Genomic DNA, 20,554 nt, shown 5'->3' on the forward strand with positions numbered 1-20,554 from the left:
CCACCCCAGCCGTCCTCCTCTCCATCCAGCTGTCACACAGCATGCCTCGTGTCAGCAATTCACCCGCTGTGCTCCAGGGAACACTCGCAAGTGTCTGGCAGAAAGGCGGCTGGACTGGGACACTGGCTTCTCCCCCTTCTAGCCGTTAGGGTATGGCATCCAGCTGGCGAAGAGACGGCGTGCAGGAGGCAGGCAGCAGGACTCCATCAGCAAAGCTCTTCACAGCTACGGGAGCATCCAGGAGCCCTGCTCGGGAGCTGGGAGCAGATGCCCAAACCTCCACCAGGCTCCAGACTATGTAGTAGCTTAATACAAAAACTTTGGGCCTTCCTGGATCCTGGGATGCTCTGCACCACGCAGCTGTGGCTATTAGTATTTCAGTTGGCGGTTCTGAACTCTGCTGCATAATGTTGCTGCATAAATATTTGATGACATTACACAACCTTTGTTCCCTTGGCAGGTCCTGCACTCAGGAGCACGGAGAGCATCTGGGGCTCAGAACAGATGCACTCAGATACAAACTTCACTTCTAGCAGCAAGAACTCTGGCAAAAGTCCTCCCGGCTACCAACAACTGCCTGCGGTGGGGCTGGCATTGCCCGTCTCGAATGTGGGGCTGCAGATCGCAGGTCCCTCCTAACTCAGTTCTGTTCCGAGTGCAGGAGTCTTGACCCGGACCCAGCCGGGAGCACTGAATGGTGGCACTATCATGACTACGGATGAGCACACTTGTATTTAGCATCACCTTGCACCAGGCAGGACTGATACTGTATTGCTAAACACTTCTGCTGGACAAAGTTTGAGGGCTTCGCATGCAGAAAAGCAGAACTTCTCAGACTGCAACTGCTGCTGCAGAGATTTCCACGCAGTTTCCACAAGGGTTTCCAGCAGCGGGTGGAGGGGGCCAGCGTGCACCCCCGAGCAGGGCTGGCAGCTGCTGGAGTTGATGCCTGGGCATTAACTGAGCAAAGGCCAGCACTGCCCACCTGAGCAGGCAGGATGCCATCCTGCTCAGCGTCAGGGAACTCAGCCTCTCGGAGGAACCAAGCCTTCTCCAGACAAAACCTGTTGGCATTAACACTGTCTCTACCCCCACAGCACTCCACCAGCAGAAGGACAAGCTCCCTTGGGGTGTTTTTCCCACAGTGATGTTACCTGCGTTATTGCTGGGTATACACTACAAGAAATTTTGCCTTTTAAATAACCGGCAACACCTTGTGCATGCACTCTCTTACAGGCATGATCATGTACAGAGACAGCATGTGCAAGGGGAAGAAACAACAGGAAAAGCAGGATTAAATCAAGCGGCGGTCAGATTTGCAAAGCTCCCTGCTAGATAGACAGAGTGCTGAGCACTGGGCTGGCCCCACTGCTCCACCCTTCTGCCAGAGGCAGAGGAAAATCAGCGTTTGTAAAACTTTTCATTTGGAAGTGGATTAAACAGGAGCTCTTAAAGTAATCACCACATAACAAAGTATTTCACTGTATTTGGTGAGCTCAAGGAACCACAGACATAAATCAAGAGCATTTACTGTAATGTTAATAAAACAGCAAAGTCTTCTCGCTGACACAGCATGGTCAGTGAAGTTGCACGTTTGTGCCTTTGGTTATTTTTATTTTCACTTCTTCTTTAAGATCAGGCAAAAATTCTCAGGATTTCTCTTTAAGCTGAACAATGATATCCTGGTTATGCTAAAAATAAACATATAGGACACTACCAGAGCACAAACCAGAGTCCGTGCTGTAACCTGCAAATGCCAGCTTGACAGGGAATCCAGATACGACAAGCCTTTGGAAATGTTAAAAGCAGAACCCAACAGCATGGCTAGCATCACTAAGGCAGGAAAAATGTTATTATTAACATGCAACTTCAACAAGCCAAGCACCCTCTGGCAGCCAGGAAGCCACCGGAGCCCATGCTCCAGCCGAGCTGCAGAGATGCTGCATGCAACACAGGCACAGACAGGTGAAATGGAGAAATGACTTGAACGGAAACTTGAAAGGAAAAGCCAGACATTAAATGATGCTGCTTTCTCATTCAGCAACCTCCCCCCACCCTGTCTGTCCACAGGCACCTGAAACCGGGTCAAACTCACAATTAAAGCTCAGCAGCATTAACATACAAAAAAGGAAAAAAAACAGAGCAAAACAAGGTACGTTCAGAAGCAGCGTTAGCAATGACGGTGTGGATACAGCAGCAGATTGTACCTTCCGTGTTGCCGGGGCCTGCCTCATCATTGCAGAAAAGACAGTCGAGAGAGAGAGAGAGAGAGAAAGGGAAACAGGGAGGCAGAGAGAGACTGTTAGCACACTCGGTCACAACAATGCGGCTCTCGGCGGCTCTGTCTCGGGAGCACGGGCTGCCCGGCAGCGCTTGCAAATGGCTGCAGCTTCCCTCTATCCGCTCGCCATCTGCCCCAATAATCCAGCAAATGCCTCTCCCAAAGCGCCGGCTGCTACGGACGCGGCTGCTCAGCGGGGCTGCGATGCGCCGAGGCCGTGGGGGCCCATGCCAGCCACCGGAGCCACGGCCGCTTGTCCTCTCTCTGCCGGTGTCTCCAACCACCGCCCCGGCGGCTCATTACATCACCGCCGGTGGGTCTCTCCTCCCCGCGCCGTGCGCCGGGGATGCTGCACCGAGCCGGTGGCGGCAGGCGATGCTCCTCTCGGGTGAGGGGTCCTCAGTAGCTTAGCAACACCCCGGCTCGGCCACCTTGCCGGTGGGTCCAGCCAGCTCCGTCCCTCCGCTCGCCATTCACGCGTGCACAGGATGCCCTCCAACCTCTCTTGCCCACAGCCCAGCCCACCCCATGTCTACGCGCCGCCGCGGCCACGCCGGCCCAAGGGGCGGCTGGGACCTCGTGAGCAAATCCCCTGAGCCCGGACAGACGGACAGAGCTAAGCCCAGACAGACAGACAGATGTCTGCGCGGAGCCACGTCCATCTTGCGATGCTGCTGTTCACCACCCAGCCCGACTCCCACCCTCGCAGCCGCCCAGCTCAGCCCCAGCCACGCGCCTCCTGCCAACAAGGGGATTTTTTTCCAAGGAGCTCAATGCACCCCTGCCCAGCCAAGGATGCCAGCAAAACCCCCACAGCAGGACTGGCCTCGGAGAACCCCTGCCCTAAAAAAAACCCCCGCCAGCAAGTACTAGCACCCAGCACGGCTTCCGGCACGTCAGCCAGACGACTGTGTCTGAGTCTTATGACACTGCCGAGCTCAAACCCTGAATTCCTGCTTGGCATCCTTGTTGCCCCTGGACCAGCTCCCCATCAGAACCGCAACACGGGGGTCCAAATGCCAAAGGAAGCAGTAACACTCAGAGCAAGATCTCGCTGCAAACTCTTTACAAATCTCAATGCCCTGAGCCCACTGCACACTAGAGATCCCAGCCCTTTGGATATCAATTCCTTTTACATACACACACATCTTTTATTCTGTGTATTGTATTATATGTGCGTGAACACGGACCTTCTTTTCCAATATTGACAACTCCCATTCCAATTCCATTATTTTCCAATACCTCCACACTAAGGCAGCAGGAAGGAGGGGAGCTCAGGCTGACCCAGGCTCGCACAGAGCAGCAACTATCCTTCTTAAATAGTATGTACATATACAAACCTCTACACACAAAGCGTATTTTTAGCACCAATAGTTATGGACACTCAGTACAATGCTTGCAATCTCTTGGAAAAAGTCCTTAAAGGCAATTTTTACTGCATATACAAACCTCTACACACAAAGCGTATTTTTAGCACCAATAGTTATGGACACTCAGTACAATGCTTGCAATCTCTTGGAAAAAGTCCTTAAAGGCAATTTTTACCGGCAGGTTAAAATTTCCTGGAGCCTTGAGGCAGTCCCACAGTTTGCCATGCCACAGACAGTCTGCACGCAACTGCAAGAGCTATTATCTGCAGTGAGTTTTGATTTCTGAATTAAGAAAATGAACATCTGTTGTGCCTTGCACAGATGTTCTCCCTGGACTGAGGTTATGAAAGTTGAGAGCATTAAAATATGTATATAGATATACGTATCTAGGGGGTGTGTGTAAATATATATTCTAAAAATCAAACCCTGTGTTTTTACAAGACTCTTAAAAGTCTTCTAACCCAACAAAAGCCATCCCCCCCCCCCCAGTGCCCATTAACTTAATTTTCTCCAGAGACAGAGGACGGGAAGTTTCAGACTAAAAATTAGCATTTGGGACAGAACAGAGAAGCTGGAGTCAATCAGAAGGAGCTAAGGAAGAAAACTGCCAACCCTAAGACAACTGTGCGTGTGCGCCAGGTGCCCTAGTGTTTCTGTGGGATGGAGAAGCAGAGCTGAGCAGACCCAAATGGACCCATGCTGCTCCAGGGAGGTGTTGGGAGCAGGGGAAACGGTGTCTGCCCCTTCTCCTCAGCCTCGCTGCTGTGCCCATCCATGGGGGACAGCCAGCCACGTCCCCCGCTGCTGCAGGAACCCCCCAGGAACACCCCACAGCTGCAGCTCCCACAGACACCAGCCCACGGCACAGAAGGTACCTCCTGCACAAGGCGTCCCCAGGCGCAGGGACCTGCTGCACCTCCAACTCCAGCAGCACCCAGTCAAGGAGGGAAGGTGGCGGCCGCTGCACCCAGCCCCTGGAGGAACAGCATCACCTAATTTAACCATCACAGCAGCAAAGCAGAGCCCTCGCAGTTCCTCTCAGCCCTATGTTCCTGTTACACTGTAGGAAGCCTCCAGGATGATTCCACAAGAGCTTAAAAACACTTACCCTGCCCAAGGTAGCAAAATAAAGGCTAAGTGAAGGTTCAATTGCTTTGTAATTACATCCGAGGGGCGGACACAAGCAAAGGGAAAAGCTAAAGGGCAATTTGGCATATTAACCACAGGTAATAACTGACCAGGAGTAAACAGGGTGGGAATTAGGAGATTTCTTAACAGCAGAGTGAGACAGTTTGGAGACAGCCTCCCAAGAGCAGCCGTGGGGACAGGAGACCCCAGGTTCAGGCACCCGCTGACAAGAGGGGCTGCTGCACGAGGGTCCAAGTGCCACAGCCACATCCCGATCACAAAGCAAGTGGAGAGGTCTGGGGAGTGGGGACAGGGGCCAAGCAGACCAAGGCTCCCCTCCAATTTTTCTTCCCTTTCCTTCCAGCCAAAGTTCAAAACTCAGATACACCTTTTAAGAGACTCAAGGGACACTTCAGATAGCCCAAAATTCACTAGTTACATACATGGAATTTCCTACTCTATGAGGCTCATACTTGAAACATGCATATCGGGGTTTTATTCTGTTTGATACACTTAAAAACTCTCACAGTATTTTTGCTCTGAAAGTGATTTCAATACTTGTCAGGAAAGACAGCATGTCCAAACTCTACGGTGACGGTTTCCAAAATCTGCTCTTCTGGGGTCCTCCAGTCTCATAGTAAGTGGGCTGCAATTGTGCTACAGAAATACTGACTGGTACGGACTTTAACTGAAAGCCTGCACAAATTTCATGTCAGTTCACAAAAAACCCACCCTGGGAGTTGAGTATCATCTATTTGCCTGAAATATCTCCATCACTGCTGCTCTAAACTGCTGTGAAGACCAAGGCGACCGACTGCAGTGGCAGTGCAAATGCTGCACAGCCAGGAGCTGAATCACACACACATCTGCCCATATCCTCATTTTATTATTGGACTCCAAAGTCCTTGGGGTAACTGAAAAGCACTTAGCGCACTGAGTTCAGGTTACACACTCCAATCAATCGCCTAAAAAGGATGGCAGAGTCCGGGTTTCATTACACATTAAAACCGAGTAGTGCTGGCTGGAGAAAAGCTGCACACCGACCCCCCCAGGCCTCCCAGCACAGCCCGATTTGGGCCTGATGGGACAGATCACTGCCAGCTGCTCTGGTTAACGGGGGGAAAGCTGTCATCTTGCTGGATTTTACCTGGCTGAAAGAAAGGGTGAGAACTCCCCGTGCTGAAATGCCGTTGGGCCTGGACAGCACCTTTACCCTGTGGCCAGATGCAGTCTCGTTTTGTTCATCTCCATCACAGGGAAACATTGCCTGAGGCCCAAAAGGAAAATAAATGGTGCAAGGCTTCAGTAAATGTGGTACAGAAACACTGGTCATGGTGGGGGCCCGCTCCACCTGCGCTAGTTACAATCAGCAACTCCCACGCCAGTGTGGGGTTAGTCAGTCTGGGTCTTCAGTTCCTCTAAAACTCTCCAAGTCCTGGTTTTTGTTTTGGTTTGGTTTTAACCCGTGAAGTTCTTCCAGAGCCTTAAGTATCATTTAACTGGCAGCTCAAGCAGCACGTGGTTGGGTGCCAAACACAGAACAAGGGTGCAGCTTGTGAGATTTTCGCACAGGATAAAAGATTATGCCGCTGGATTAAGTCATAGAGCAAACGTGGATATCCCACAAAAAGAGTGAGAAAGATAATTAATGTAGGAAGCAAGGCATGTCATTTTGTTCTAATACTTCAAGCACTTTCTCTACCAGCAGCTAAGATTGATCACTGGTAATTTCAGTGATGCGTCCACTCTTGATCTACAGCCTGACGTCAGACCTTCTAGAATTACTGACCCTGGGACCCAACCTGCCCACAGTTTATAGTCAAGATCTCCTGTAACACATGTGGTCTTTTGTACCTGCGGGTGACTCCTCCATTCAGGATGAAGGCTGCTGTCCTCCCTCTATCGTGCAGTTTAGATGTGGCCATCCGGCTCGCAGAAGGCTGCCAGAGCCTCCGCCACACTCCTCGCCCAAAGGCACCAGTGAAGGAGGCAGGACTTGAGCGGTGCTCAGCAGGGGAGAGGGGATGACCCCAGAAGACCCCTGCAGATGACACAGCTGGGCAGGGGGTGAGGGTCCTTCCGTCTCACTCGCTGCTACAGAGCATCCTGAGGGAGGGTGAATGGCTGCACTGGCCGTTCAGAAGGGAGCACACATAAGCTTTGGTCCCTGTGCAAGGTACTTCTCCTTCCCCACCAATTTATCTCCCCAAAGCACAGGTGGGCTTTCACCAGCCTCCAAGCAGTTAAAACTGTCTCTCTTCAATCAACATCAAGAATTTTGGGGTATCTGGCAAGCCTCGAAGCATCCTTCTTGGCATTTCCCCTCTCAGCAGCACCTCTCATGCTACAGAGAGGATCACGGATTAAAGGCTGGGCTGTGTTGTTGGTACATAGATCTCCTGGCTTGTGCTGAAGAACCAGAGTCAGGTCAGCAACCTCCCAACTCCTTCTGCAGAAGATGGCTGTCAAAAACCTGTCTAACATTCATCCCAGATCCTGGTAACAGCAAACCCCTCCACGTTGAGGCCTCTTACCCAACCACCACTATATCAGACATGAGGTTTTCCTGGGGAACCAGGAGACAGTGATGGGTCACCCTGTGAAGAGACATGCTTTCTCTGTACCGGAGCAGGGACAAACGTACCTTCTACTGTTTTAACTGCACAGCAAATACGTGCAAACTTCACAAAATACATTAGGGTGCAAAAAGCAGGTGACAGTTGTATTCTAGATGTATTGTAGACCTAAGTTTATACAAAGGTGCTTCTGGCAACAATGGGGCTGCCTCAACCTTTGAGAATTTCTAAAGAAAGAAAAAAAAATTTTAAAAAATTTTAAACAGCTACAGAACATAAACACTGAGGAAAGACTAGCTCCTCCAGCATGGAGTTACTTCCAGCTGTGGTAACATTGACCTCTAGTACTTTCTATGCATGACAGGCTAAAAAAAAAGAATAAATGATCGTCCTCAAGAAAATGCCTCTGATCCCACAGCAATTTATTAAAACAAGCCAGATACTGTTCTAATGAGCTGAGAGATGGCTAAATATTCAGATCAAGGGCCAAAAGGAAGTGCTTAGGCAAGCTCTCAAAAGCTGAAGCACCAAGACAAACCAGCAGATTTCAGGAGTTAACCAAAAGAAGCGGTTTCAGGAGTCCAGACACCGCAGCACTCCACACCAGTGCTGCAGGCACAGCTATGGGCAGCTCAGACCTGCCCCATGCCCCACATGGAGACGGGAGCCAGATGTTTCTGCCCGTGTCAAACAACAGGTAACTAAAAGCCAGGAAGAAAGAGGCACAGCCCATGCCAAAGGCAGCGCTGAGCCTCAGACCCAGTGGGGAACCCTCCCTCCAGGAGCCACATCCGAGGGCTGGGAACCCTCCAGTGGTGGGCAACTCCCCTGGCTCCACAGCGCGAAAGCCCTGTGCAAACGTCCAGAGAAGAGGAGCTAAGAGTGCTGCCTCTCAGATAACCGGGGTGGGGATATTACACATCCTCACAGGCAAACAGACACTGCTCCCATTTGCAAAGTTAATTAAGAACAGAATTTATCCAGATAGCTATGCATACCAAGTTAGCCTAGTTTTTATTGTACTGTCTTTCACATAAGCCTAGATTAAAATCACTCCTTTTCAAGCAATTAACAATTTTCTGTTGCTCAAAGGAGAATGGCACTGGGTGACCCCAAAGGAAACTTGCTGAGGTTTCCCCAGGGGGATTTAAAGACACGTTATGCTTTCAGCACACCAGGGGCATCCTGCACCACAGCCCTGCTCCCCAAGGCAATGTGCGCTCTGCCATTTACTGCCTGCCTCCAGGCAGAGCCGACAGCTTGTGCAGACACACACCGCCTTGACTTCCAGACCAGCAAATACAAACTGGACCCGCAGCCCAACTGGATTTGTCCTCAGAAATCCGAACTCAACATTACAAGACTTCGACCACAGCCCACATGAGAAAAATCAATGAATACTCCAGGGAGCACTGAGCTGGCAAAAGCCATTAACTGTGTAAGGGCAGAGGTGGCTCACTCGGGATAGTTACCCGCTCACGCCATACCCGAGCACTCACTTTATCACCAGTCCAAGCACAGACTATTCTCAGTCCCAGCAGTGCTTCCCACCTGCCTGTGCCAAGCAGTTTTTCCTACAGTGAAGCCTTGAGTGTCCAGACAAGTTACAGACACTCACAAATTCAGGGCACCGAGGCAGAGAGCATCAGTCTCAAGATCTCCACTCTCACACTGGCTGTGGTAACCCCTCTCTTGCCTTGCACTTGGGTTTTCACTCTCAGCTCTGCTCCCAGCTTGCAGTTGCCAAACCTGTTGTTGGTGAGTATGCCTGAGCCTGGCGAACTGTTCTGTGAGACACCTGCTGCTGTGACAAGTCTTGTGCAAGGATCCGCTCACCACTGGGTTTCACTCTGCTCCTCTGGGATGCTCAGAGCTCTCTTTGGTTTCTGCATTGGCCTTCCAACCACCTTCAACGCTTGGGCTGCCCGGTCTGCTGAGTTGGGTCACACTTTCCTGGTAACAGATTACACTCCCAACCCATCAGGACCAGAGCGGCTCACCAGCCCCATCACCAGCCAGCTCCTTCCTCCTCGGCTTTGACGATGATTCTTCAGGGCTAGCAGAGAAAGAGCTTATTCTAGGTCAGCAGAGTCAGCCCATCAGTCCACAAAGGGCTGAATTGTCAGACAGGATGGTACTGCATCCACGGAAACAAAACACATCTAGTATCCAAACCTAAATGCCTTTTGATTCCTTGTAATTGGCTATGACTTATGCAGAGCCCCCATGGACAGTAAAAGGTAGCAAACAAATCTGAACACCGACGAGAGCAGAGGTCAGGATTCCACCAGCATCCCCTCTCCCCCAACAGCTCTTCTGCTGGCTGCAGATGGGCAAATGGTGTTAGCAGGGCAAGGGTTTCCAAGTGGCATTTTAAAAGCTCTATAAGCATATGTTAATGAAGAACCACTGAGTTTCATTGCCCCGAGCATGTCACAGTAAAGCCTGTTTTGGATCAAGAGCTGATTTATACAGAGATGGCTTTTAAGTTATCTGAAGGCATTCAAAAGCTCCAGTAGAAACTCTCTCCAACTCCAGATCGGCCCAGAGGACGTAGGCTTTCCTCTACCATGCAAGTTCAACCGTTACCCAAACTCGTCCGGCAAAAGGGCCACATATGTATTAAGCATTCTCAGACAGAAGCAACCTTGACTCGTGGCTGTAAGTCCCTTAGTGAACAAAGTGTCATATATATTGCTAAGGAGTCACATGAAAGCTTACACAGATTTAACATTCAGTTAAGAGAATTAAGGGTATTACAGTAAGGGGGGCAGGGCAGTAGCTGCGCTAATGAGCCAACTCCTCTCCTAATGCACATCTCTGTTTTCTAAATCTAGAATATTTAAATTCTTTCCACATCCAGGATTCAATAAACACCAACATGGGGCTGGCCACACACCTTGCAGAGCTGCCCACTTAAGCAGAAGCAGCAGATGAGAAAATGCAATTTAACAACGGGGCGGGGGAAGGTGTCAGATGCTTTAGGGCTGTCCTTTAAAAACGCTCAGTGGTATGTAAGAGAAGTTACTTATCTTAAAGCCATGCAGAGTAACAAGGAGCTTTTAGCACCATCACAGATAAGAAGATTGCTGAATCTTATCTGCGTTTAGAGCAGGAGCAGCCTGTGATGCTGCCGGGGTTAACTCCGGCTCATTTCCATCGTACCACCAGCTTGCGGCGCCAGATGCTGCTCAGCTCACAGCTCCGTAGGTTTGCTGGCCCTTCCCTTGATCAACAGCAAAATAACCACCATTCTGCGGCACGGACCTTGCCGCAAGTTCCCAAGAACGTCCCTCAGAGGCATGAAGAACTACCACGACAGTTTGTCAGCCAGCCAAGAGGAACACTAGCCGTGTAAAAATCGGCACACAGGTTCATTTAGACCCTTTTGTAGGACATGTTTTCTGCAGTTCAGATGTGAGGCACGTTTTATGAGATAATCAGATTACTCTTTCCTTTAAAGGATTAATAGGGCTTGGGTCGGCCCCTCTTCTTTAAAAAGAAAGCATCTGGAAGCAGATCGCCCCGTGCCCTCGTCAGGCTGAAACAGGCCATCTGCTCCCCGCACAGAGACACTGCCGCTGAACCCAGCTAACGATCGGGCACAATGACAAACGGGAGGACAAGAGAGGATCAGAGCAAGATCAAGTGCCCAACAGAGAGGGAGATGAAGTCATGCTCATTACAGAGCTCAAAACACTTGAGATCCAGCTCTGGCACACGGAATGCCAGCTGGGATGATGAAAGGAATGGGAATGTTACTGGAGCTGGGACAAAGCCAATCCATTAGAGGCGGGGGGGGAAAAACCAGGCATCAAACTGGCTTTAGCTCATGCTGTCACAGGATAGGTGACCTGTAGTGAGAGACAGCACCGTTGGGCAAGACAGTTATTTATCATCATGGTCACATACCTCAGGCATACAGGGACAGTGCTGGACGCATGTTACCTGTAGATGTGGTACTTAGGGACACGGCAGTGTTAGGTTTACAGTTGGACTCCATGATCTTAAAGGTCTTTTCCAATCTAAAGGATTCTATGATTCCTACTCCAGAGAAGGGCTCATAGCCACTCACACTTGAGCTTGCTGCAAACGTAACCAACAAACCCTGTGGGACCAACATTCTCCCACCTACCACCAGTTAAGAACTTGCTCCCTGCTTCAGCTGATCTGGGACTCCGCGCTCGGTGTCTCCAAAGATCTTCAGACACACCCAGGCACCGCAGACAAGCCCATTTCACCTGCGAGCTGCGGACACATCTCTGGGCCCGTTCCCTTCCAGCTGGAGCTCTGCACAATTCGACCATCACCGCACAGTCGGGGCAGGATTATGCTGCCCAGTGGGACCACGACCCAGGGAGCAACTGTCCAAACTGTGCCGGTACGGGACAGTGGAGGCTGAGCCAGGCACCTGGCACAGCCACATTACAGACCAGTTGGGACTAGACTAGGTAAAGCAAACAGGACACGACCCACTGAGAAGGCAGAGCGTGTTCAGACACTGGCATCCTTCCCCCGATGTCCCCACCACCCAGGCAGAGCTCATGGCACAGAAGCCATGAAACAGGGAATCCAGTGGTGACTTTTGGGGAGAAGGAAGCCAGCTCTCCACCATCATCCCACCAGCTGGTGCGTTAACACAGACCAGCTGAAGGGGCCTCTGGACCCCTGCTCCCACCCCACAGCCACAGGACCCCAGGGCTGAGTTGGAAGCCCACACACAAACAAGGAGCCACCGCGGTGCCAGCCAGAGCCACCATACCCAGGCCAAGGCTAGCAGCTCCCATCAGGATGGTGGTCGTGGCACCTTAGACCGCAGGGCAGAGCAGGGTGCCCAGGGAGGACACCTGAGGAATACTCTGGCTGCTCTCCCAGGCTCCGAACACCCGCAGCTCAAGGACTCCCCGAGCCAAATATAATTTACGTGCACTTTGTATTTCTTAAGATTTAACTTTAGAGAACCTGTCCAGTCCTTCTCTGCATCCCTGAAAGTCCTCACCACCCCCAGCATCCTGGGGCAAGAGTGGCGCAGGTTCGTCACACACGGGATGATGAAGTCCCCCCTCGGCTCACTCTCAGCCTGGGGAGGCAGGTCCCACCACAGCCCTGGGCAGTGGACCCAGCACCTCTGTCTCACTGGAAGGTGACACAGCATAATCCCAAGCACATCAGTAAGAGGCAGGCTCGCTGACCACACAGTCAGTTCAACGCCAACCCAGGTAGCACAGAGGAGATAAAGGAGCACACAACCCATTTCACTCTGAAACTTAGCAGAAAAACACCCTTTTACTGCTTTTTAAAAAGATATTTGGTGTTCTTCCCATCCCACCCAGCATACCAGCAGCCTCGGCAGCCCAGCCCAGGCAGGGGCTGGCAAACCCTTCCGAGACAGGCCAGCACCTCCCCACGTGCCAGGGGACAGCCTGGACCACCAGCTCCCAAGCAGCCGCTGGCACCCTGCAGCGATCCCAAGCAAGGTACACATGGCAGATGCCTGCGTGAGGAACGAGGATAGCCCCTGACAGCCCGCACCCCTACACAGCATCGCAGCTAACAGGAAGGATCTCCAGCTTCGGGTGGCCCCAGAGGTGACCCAACAGCTGCCCACCATGCTTTGGAGCCCCGTGGGGCTGCCAGCCCTGACAATAGCACAATCTGTGCGACCGACAGCAAAAGCCAGAACAGCCACACGACCTCATCGGCGAGAGGCCCTACCCCATTGCTCCCGACAAGCTCAAAGACAGTAGCAGAACCAAGGCAAACAGAGAAGGACAATAGCTGGGAGGATAAGGGCCATCTGGCACAAAAAAAGCAGCAAGCAGCAGCTTTTAATACGATTAAAGTCTATATTTAACATGCAAAGAGCTACCTTAATCTCATGAATAAGGATTTATGTGCTAATCATGTTAGTTATTTTGTGATCCTACCAACTGGACTGCAATTTTCACACGCTTGTGTAAGGTCAAGAGCTGCAAGGGAGGGGAGCGGAGAGCTGACAAATTTATTAACAGCCAAAAACTTAAATTCTGAGGCGACATCAGCAAAAACGTGGCACTGGCTTGTCCCTCTGAGAAAAGCTGTGACGTACGTGTCTGAGCCCATCTCCACACATCACTACTCAGGAAGGGTTCTCTGGACAGCTATTAACATACAACCACTTCTTTTAAAAGCAATACACAGCTAAAGCTCTGAGCAGATGGCAGCATACGTAGGGCAACCTGCAATCAACCTAACTGCCTGGAAACCACAGGTAACGGGGACGAGAAAGTAAAGAAATACAACATTCAAAATCAGAAGTTCTTCCCATCCACGTAACAGAGCCAGCTGGGTACAAGTCAGAGTTGCATGTGAAACAGCAGCAGTGACAGCTCGCAGGACCGAGACGCAGGGCAGATGCATGCAACGCCTGTAAAGCCTCAGAGACATGCAAAGACCTTGGACTAGAGGGGTTGTGGAGAGGGTCAGGAGAAAGAGGGCACCCAGTAATAGCTGTTCCTGGCCATCCCTCTACAGTGCCTTGGCAGCTTCTCCTTATGTTTCTGCATTGCTCCTCGCCTGTGGACTATCTGCATACAAATGCTGCTGTTTGGATCATCTCTCCACTCAAAAATCAAAATTAAAGTGGCTGGAAACAAAAGATCTGTCGAAGATACCACCGATCGGCATCGTGTACACCAAGGACTCAGCAGGTACCATACCAGTTTCTCTCTAGTGCTTGTACTGTGCCTGTTCCAAGTGTCGAGTGGTCAGATTTGCTCTTCTCTTGGCAAGATTTCCATGGCAAAAAAATATTCCCCAAACAGCCTACAGGAAATGATGATTCTATGCCAAGACCTTTGTAGTTTTAGTTCATTTTGGTAGTAAGCGATACAAAAGATTTTTGGCTTTGAGAAGTGTTATAAGCAAGCTGGTTGTGGAGTGTTCTTACCTTGGGAGAAGCATGGGAAGCTGTAGCCCCAGGAGAGGACAAGTACCACATATGAGCAAAACAGTGACTTGCCTCCAACTCACCAAAGCATATTACTTCTCAGCAGTGCAGTATCTTTTTCCAAACTCTTGGGGTTTGTTCTTTCACTACAGCAGCTCCCTGTTCTACCGCTGCTCAGCTACAGATTAGAACTGCTCATGAGAAAATTCATTAAGTAGTGTTGTCTTGTATTGTTTAGAAAACTGCTATATATTGGCCAATAATGGGCCACATAACAGCCCTGTGATAATGCACCTGGTTACCAAATTAGGAGTTTTAAATGTTTCCATGTCAGACAGTGAGCATGGAGGAGCACTGCTTATGCTTCCCCACAGCATGTAAAGCACTTAACCTGTAGCTGGTACTGCCAACACCCACAGGTCGGGGAACATACACTATATTAAAATGTTAGTTAAGGGAAGAGAAGGCAGAAGGCGGTGAAAGCCAGGCTGAGATGTGCCAGTCAGTCCTTCAGGTGGAAGCAGCAATACGTGGGCTGCCTCTGGTGTCCAAGACTTACAGTCAGTTGATGCAAAAACTCTGTGCAGATGTGTTGGGAGCGATGCTAGGCACAGCCCACGGGTATCACAGTAACCGGCACCCAGCGCTGACTTGAAAACACGACTGTGGTTAACTGGAACAGTAGAACATCTCACAATTGAGCATCAAGCATAAAGCTGGGTTGCCAGCCTCCGTGCCTCCCTCAAACAGTGGTGGGGCAGCAGTACCGCAATGCAAACCCTTTCCCCACGCTGTGGTCTGGCTCAGAAGCAATCGGTTTTGCTGCATTTGCCTCCCATCCTCTGAGCAAGCTGGGGGCAGGCGAAGGGGAGCACATGCAATGAGCAAACATGCAACGGTACGATGGAGGCACAGCAGCAATGGGTGACAATGAACTGGGATGCACTGGAGGGCTTTTCATGCGGCCAGAAGACTTGGCAACACACAGATTAATTGTCAAAAAAGCACCACCTTTTTAGGTTTCACTCCACGCTGCATGAAGAGGGAATAAAAGGGTACAAAGTTAGAGCTCAAATCATATCAACAGTGGTGATGAGAAGCGATCTGCTTTCTGTTCAAACATCGCAAGTTTCAGAGCTAGCTATTCATGGAAGAGAACATGTCTCAATAAAGTCATCAGGCTGCAAAAACATGTACAATCAGAAAGGAAAATACATTCAGGTAAATTTAAACAAATGTAAGGTGGCTTAAGAGAGGAAAGCAGACAACAGAGCTTCTTTTCAACCCTCCGATTTACGAGCTTTACTCCAGTGTCATTGATCCACCTTCCATTCCTCCAGCACAAAACCATTTTAGATGCTAAGACATATTCAGAGGAAAATAAATTCACTTAATGGTAGCCATCAGCACTTGCAAAGAAGAGTTAACCAACATGCTTAGCTGACCGAAACCTGGAATCCCTGGGGAGGAGGGATCCCACCTCAAATCCAGCTCTCATAAATACCACTCACCTCCCACACTGACCCACCTTGGATCAGACACTGCAAAGAGAAGAAGATGCTGTATCCAACTTTTTTTTTTTTAACATTTTTTATGAGTGCACTTCTGCCACACCTCAGGTCACAAAGACTGCTCACAACTTACAGTAACATGTTATTTTGCTTTCAAAATGCAATTTTTGATCACACCAAGGCAAAGCCCTGCATCAGCTGCTGCCCTAAGGGAAGAAATCCCATTTCATCCAAAGTGTGCTGGAAATCTCCTCCAGTTTCTTGCCACTCAGGGCCCCTCTACACGCAGGAAAGAAGCTCTATTCCCCATTTTCGGAAGTCCCCATGACACAGCCTGGTAGAGCAGAGGTAACACCTTCTTGGGTCCAGCCACGAAGGACTTGGGGTTTGATGCCAGGATCTCCCAGGATGAAGGGGAACAGGATGCCAGGGGACGATGGTCTCAAAGCAGGTACAGGGAGTGGGTCTCTGCCTCAACCACCGTGCTCGGCACCAGAGCGGCAGTCAAGGCAGGGTCCCACTCCCTGCGCCTGCTTTGAGACCTGCCAGTAGCATCCAGGAAGGGACGGGCTTTCCAGTGCTTTGGGCAGCGATTTGCCCTAGTGTAGGTGGGCTGCAGGGCAATGCTAGGAGAGCAGGAGAACCCAGTCCAGAGTTGGTGGTACCTTTATACTTTCTTCTTGCAAAGGCAGGTGAACCTGAGCCCAGATCCAGTGATACCTCTATACCCACTTCTTGCAGAGCCTTTATCATTTTTGCAATCCATGAGACTCCCTGGCTGCACAGACCAGCCTCGTCTGCTCTCCAGCCCACCCGGCTCCCAACAAAACCCGTTCCGACTCTCCTCATTTTTCTCAGATGCCTTTCTCGGAAGATGCAAACACAGAGCTGACAAGTCCTGCCACAAAGGCCCCCCACTCAATACCTGCCCTCGTGAGCGGAGGTGGTAATAGGAGTGAGTGACAGGTCAGCCAACGGCAGCTAGGGAAGGGCCAGCAAAAGCAGAGGTGCTCCTGTTTCTGTGGGATTTGCACCCAGAACACAGCAGACCACTTGTGAAAAGCCATGCTCCCACACTGCATGCAGCAGTGCCCACAGCCTCGCACCAGGCTGCTGCTGCGGAGCTAGCCTTCAGGAGCATCTAAGGAAATCGAGAGCTCTTGGCTGATTTTCTAGTTTCAGAGAACATGATGCAGTACCACAGAAAACACACCTTTTGCAGCAGCATTAAGTACGCATTCAGGACGGAAAACACCCAAAATACTGCACGGCAGAGGTTTTACTCTCAGAAAACAGCAACTCTTCCTTAGACAAACTGTGACAACGGTCACCATGTAGTCGAGCCAACACACATACGGATAAGGCAAAAAAGGATTGGGAGGACCACAGCCACCTCTGGGCCTGGAGAGCTTGGCCATTTTTCAAGGGGCAGGAGATAGCCATTCTCGGGGAGGGACAGGCTGCTGTCGCACTGCTGTGAAGTAACCTGCCCAGACTCTCACTACCTGGACTACAAACCATTTCAGCAAACAACCTCAGCACCCTTTAATAGGTCTGGAAAACAAATGACGCTGGAGAATGCTCACCCTAGAGCTCAGGCTTTGCACGAGGTAAAATTGTATCCCAGGTGTTCGTTTGCCTCCCATCACTGCAGCCTCTCTGGAAGGAGCAGGCTCTCTGCCTCTCAGAGGCACTGGCAGTGACTCCTCAAGGGGCAGCAGTTACTTTTGTTCCCTTCTGCAGCGTGCCGTGATGCTGGCTTGAAGATAGACTCTTCGGTGTTTGATCAGACTTGCACACAGGAAACCAGGACCCTTCACGGTGTCAGCATGTAAAGGACTGAAGGACTGAAGTCCTGCAGGACTATTCCCAACCCACTCTGCGGGCCCTGCGTTTGACAGGCAGCCAGCCTGTGAGCTGCACGTTCAACAGAGCAAAGATACCTGTTTGGGCTGAAATACTGGGCAAGTGGCTCAAAGCGCTTTTCCAGCACCTAATTTCCATGTTTCTGCGCAGCAGTTGCAGGAGCTCCTGGGAGGAGCTGTGTAATCCCAGCAGGGAAACAGCAAAGCCCAAATTCGCCTTTCTAACATGCAAGGCAGAAGACAAATCTGCATGTGCCCATCACAGTGGCATCGCTCAAGTTACCTTTGGGAGCCTGTCCCACCACCAACAGTATTTGAAAGGCAGCGGGATGTTCATTTTGAACTCTAGCATTTTCCATAATGACAAACCAGAGCGAATGTCCCAGAGCACAGCAGCGCATCAAGCAGCAGCACCCCAGCTCAGAACAGCACAGAGCTCCATCTACCAAAACATTTTGCTTCCAACAGTAGCCAGCATGAAATTCTCAACCTCTTATGCAGAAAAAAAAAAAAGAAAAAAAAAAAAGCTATGCTTAAGGACAGAAGGTACATTAGCTATTTAATCTGGGGTTTCTTAAACCTTCTGGGTGCAAACCCTTTTGGCTCATCTTCTTTCCTGCAACCTCCTCAGAATGTGAGCAGCATAAAGAATTTAAAGAATGATTCCTATTTTAGCATCCTGATTTCATGAACAATAAGATTTTTTCCACTTCATAAATATTATACTTGTCTTTTCATTCAAATGTTCTGAAACAATTTAAAAATTTCTCTTCCAACACTTCATGACACCCTTTTGCAGCCTTTATTTTAAGGAAGGGTAGTCTGGTCTGACCTCCTTTACAAGGCATGCTGTTCAGTTTCACCTAGCAACTCGCACATTAATTCCAGTGTATAATTAAAACAGGAGACTAAATGTCATGCATCACGGGCAGAGAACACAATGGGAAAAGATGCCACCAGTGCCAGAGGCCCTGCAATGGAAAAGGCCAGTCAGACCAGACATGCCAGTAGGTAAGTCAAGACCCACTCAGCAGAAAAAAGCACTCCCTGCAAAATTCTGCAAATCCCTTTAATATGACGAGAGGGATTTCTTCTCCACCCTCTACTCTGGCAGTCAGCTTGACTCAGAGTGCAGGCAAGGCACAACCTCCCAGGCACCTGAGCCCGATTAACCCCTGGAGCACCTCAAAGTGCTGGTCCATCACCCATTTCCAACTGTGGCCAAATCCCGACACTGCACAGGCTGACCAGGATCCACACACAGCTCTGCATCAAGGTGGGGAAAAGTATTCCCACTCCCAGTAATGACCTGAAACTTCAAGGAATGAGACTGGGCTCACAAGCTGCCCTAATGCAGAACTGCAGGTGTCATGCAGCTGAGAGGACAACAAGGAGAAGCCCCTTATCTCCAGATAAGCTATTTACTTTTTCACAGCTGCCAACACACAAGATGGACCAGTCTGTCCCTAAGAAATATCCAGCTTCTATCCCAAAGCACACACAAACCAAACTCACTGTGTTGCTCAGCACGACCACACATTCCTCAGTATCCATATACATGCATGGCCATTTTTGTGGTTTTAATCTTAAGTACCTATTTAATTGTGCTTGTCTGGGGATCAAAAGTATTTGAAGATAGGTACCTATCTCCAATTTTCTGTTCCGTAGGAAATACCCATCACATTCAGATACAACATGTACCCATTTATGCCTCAAGAGCTATTGAAATTTCTGGATAGTCAGAAGTATACATTGTTTTCTGTAAACCAAACATGTAAGCCAGAGAAAGCTAATTTCAAATATCCCGAGGAATACGCTCTTCCTGCAGGCTGTAAGGGTCATTCTTTAAAGAAACACAGCCAAGAGGCATGCAGGGCATGAATGTTGCAATATTGATTGAACTTAGATAAAACGTGTAATACAGGAAACTGTGCTGGGGTTTTATTCCTCCGTAACTTACTGATTTCTGGTCATTAGCTGAAAATTACTTTTTATATGGCCTTGTTTCCCATGGGTTTCAGAAGAAATGCACTTCACCATGGGCATTTTTATTATAGAGCACTGAACTGAAAAGGGCTAACTAAGAGACAGGCTGGCAAAACTGTGTCCTTTCTGTATGTTTTGTGTGTGTGTGTGTGTGTCTCCATGTGCTCTTCCTGCAGGGTTGAAAAATGGAGCTTTTAGAGAGGTGATAAAAGTTAATGGTAAGTCAGTAAGAGTGGCATGTGCGAGTCTACCTCTTCCCCTAATCATACGCTGCAAAGGGAATTTGTTTCAGCAGCCTACAGAGACATGGGCTCAGCACTCACCAGTTTGCTGGCTTTGGTGGCATCCAAGGAATCTGTAAAGAAAAAGAGAAACAGAACCATGAGCTTTGGCCCAAAGGATGCCTCTGGCCTGACCTGCATACTAAGTGTCTCTGCAGTCCAGGAAGCATCAAGGCATAGTGAAAGGACCGTTTACGCGTGTTCTTAGGGAAGTGGGCATGAAGGAGAGACCAGCATAAACCAGGAAACGGTAGTACAATAGGGTATGGGTTTGGAGGAACAGGGACTCCCTTATTAGATCTGCTGGCACAGTTTGAGAAAGCCAAACATTCAGACACATGTGTCAGAACTAGGTCAGGCTACACTGCTTTTCTTGAGTTAAACTACTGCAATTCAGAGAACCCCAAGCCATCTTCAGAGCACGGCAGTCTATCAGTCCATATGACCACATCGAATCAGCTGGATTCCAAATGAGAACCTAATGTGAGCATCAACAGAAATACAGGTCCAGAGACCATTTATTTCACACAGCAAAATAAAAGGTTTCCATCCCGGTCCGTATGTGGTCAGGAATCTAAACACGCACGAGGTCGATGTATAAGAGACCACTCGGAAAAAACCCCAAACT

The 20,554-nt window shown here is 49.8% G+C and overlaps 1 protein-coding gene across 11 annotated transcripts in view; it reads right to left on the reverse strand.

Moving 5' to 3' along the window:
• The window catches only part of DCTN1 (dynactin subunit 1), an 85,090-nt gene that overhangs the window by 30,925 nt on the left and 33,611 nt on the right, over positions 1-20,554 (reverse strand). For 6 of the 11 annotated variants that reach the window (XM_049831381.1, XM_049831365.1, XM_049831346.1 and 3 more), the window contains exons 4-6: positions 19,969-20,000; positions 15,295-15,315; positions 2,208-2,225 (exon numbers count right to left, since the gene is read on the reverse strand). In XM_049831381.1, coding sequence (XP_049687338.1) covers positions 2,208-2,225; positions 15,295-15,315; positions 19,969-20,000 — 71 coding nt within the window. Of the gene's footprint in view, positions 1-2,207; positions 2,919-15,294; positions 15,316-19,968; positions 20,001-20,554 lie in introns of those variants that run through there. The other 5 variants (XM_049831355.1, XM_049831389.1, XM_049831399.1 and 2 more) reach the window with 3 other exon arrangements.

This window comes from Accipiter gentilis, chromosome 3, assembly GCF_929443795.1.
Source record: "Accipiter gentilis chromosome 3, bAccGen1.1, whole genome shotgun sequence".
In the NCBI taxonomy this organism is placed as follows: Eukaryota; Metazoa; Chordata; class Aves; order Accipitriformes; family Accipitridae; genus Astur; species Astur gentilis.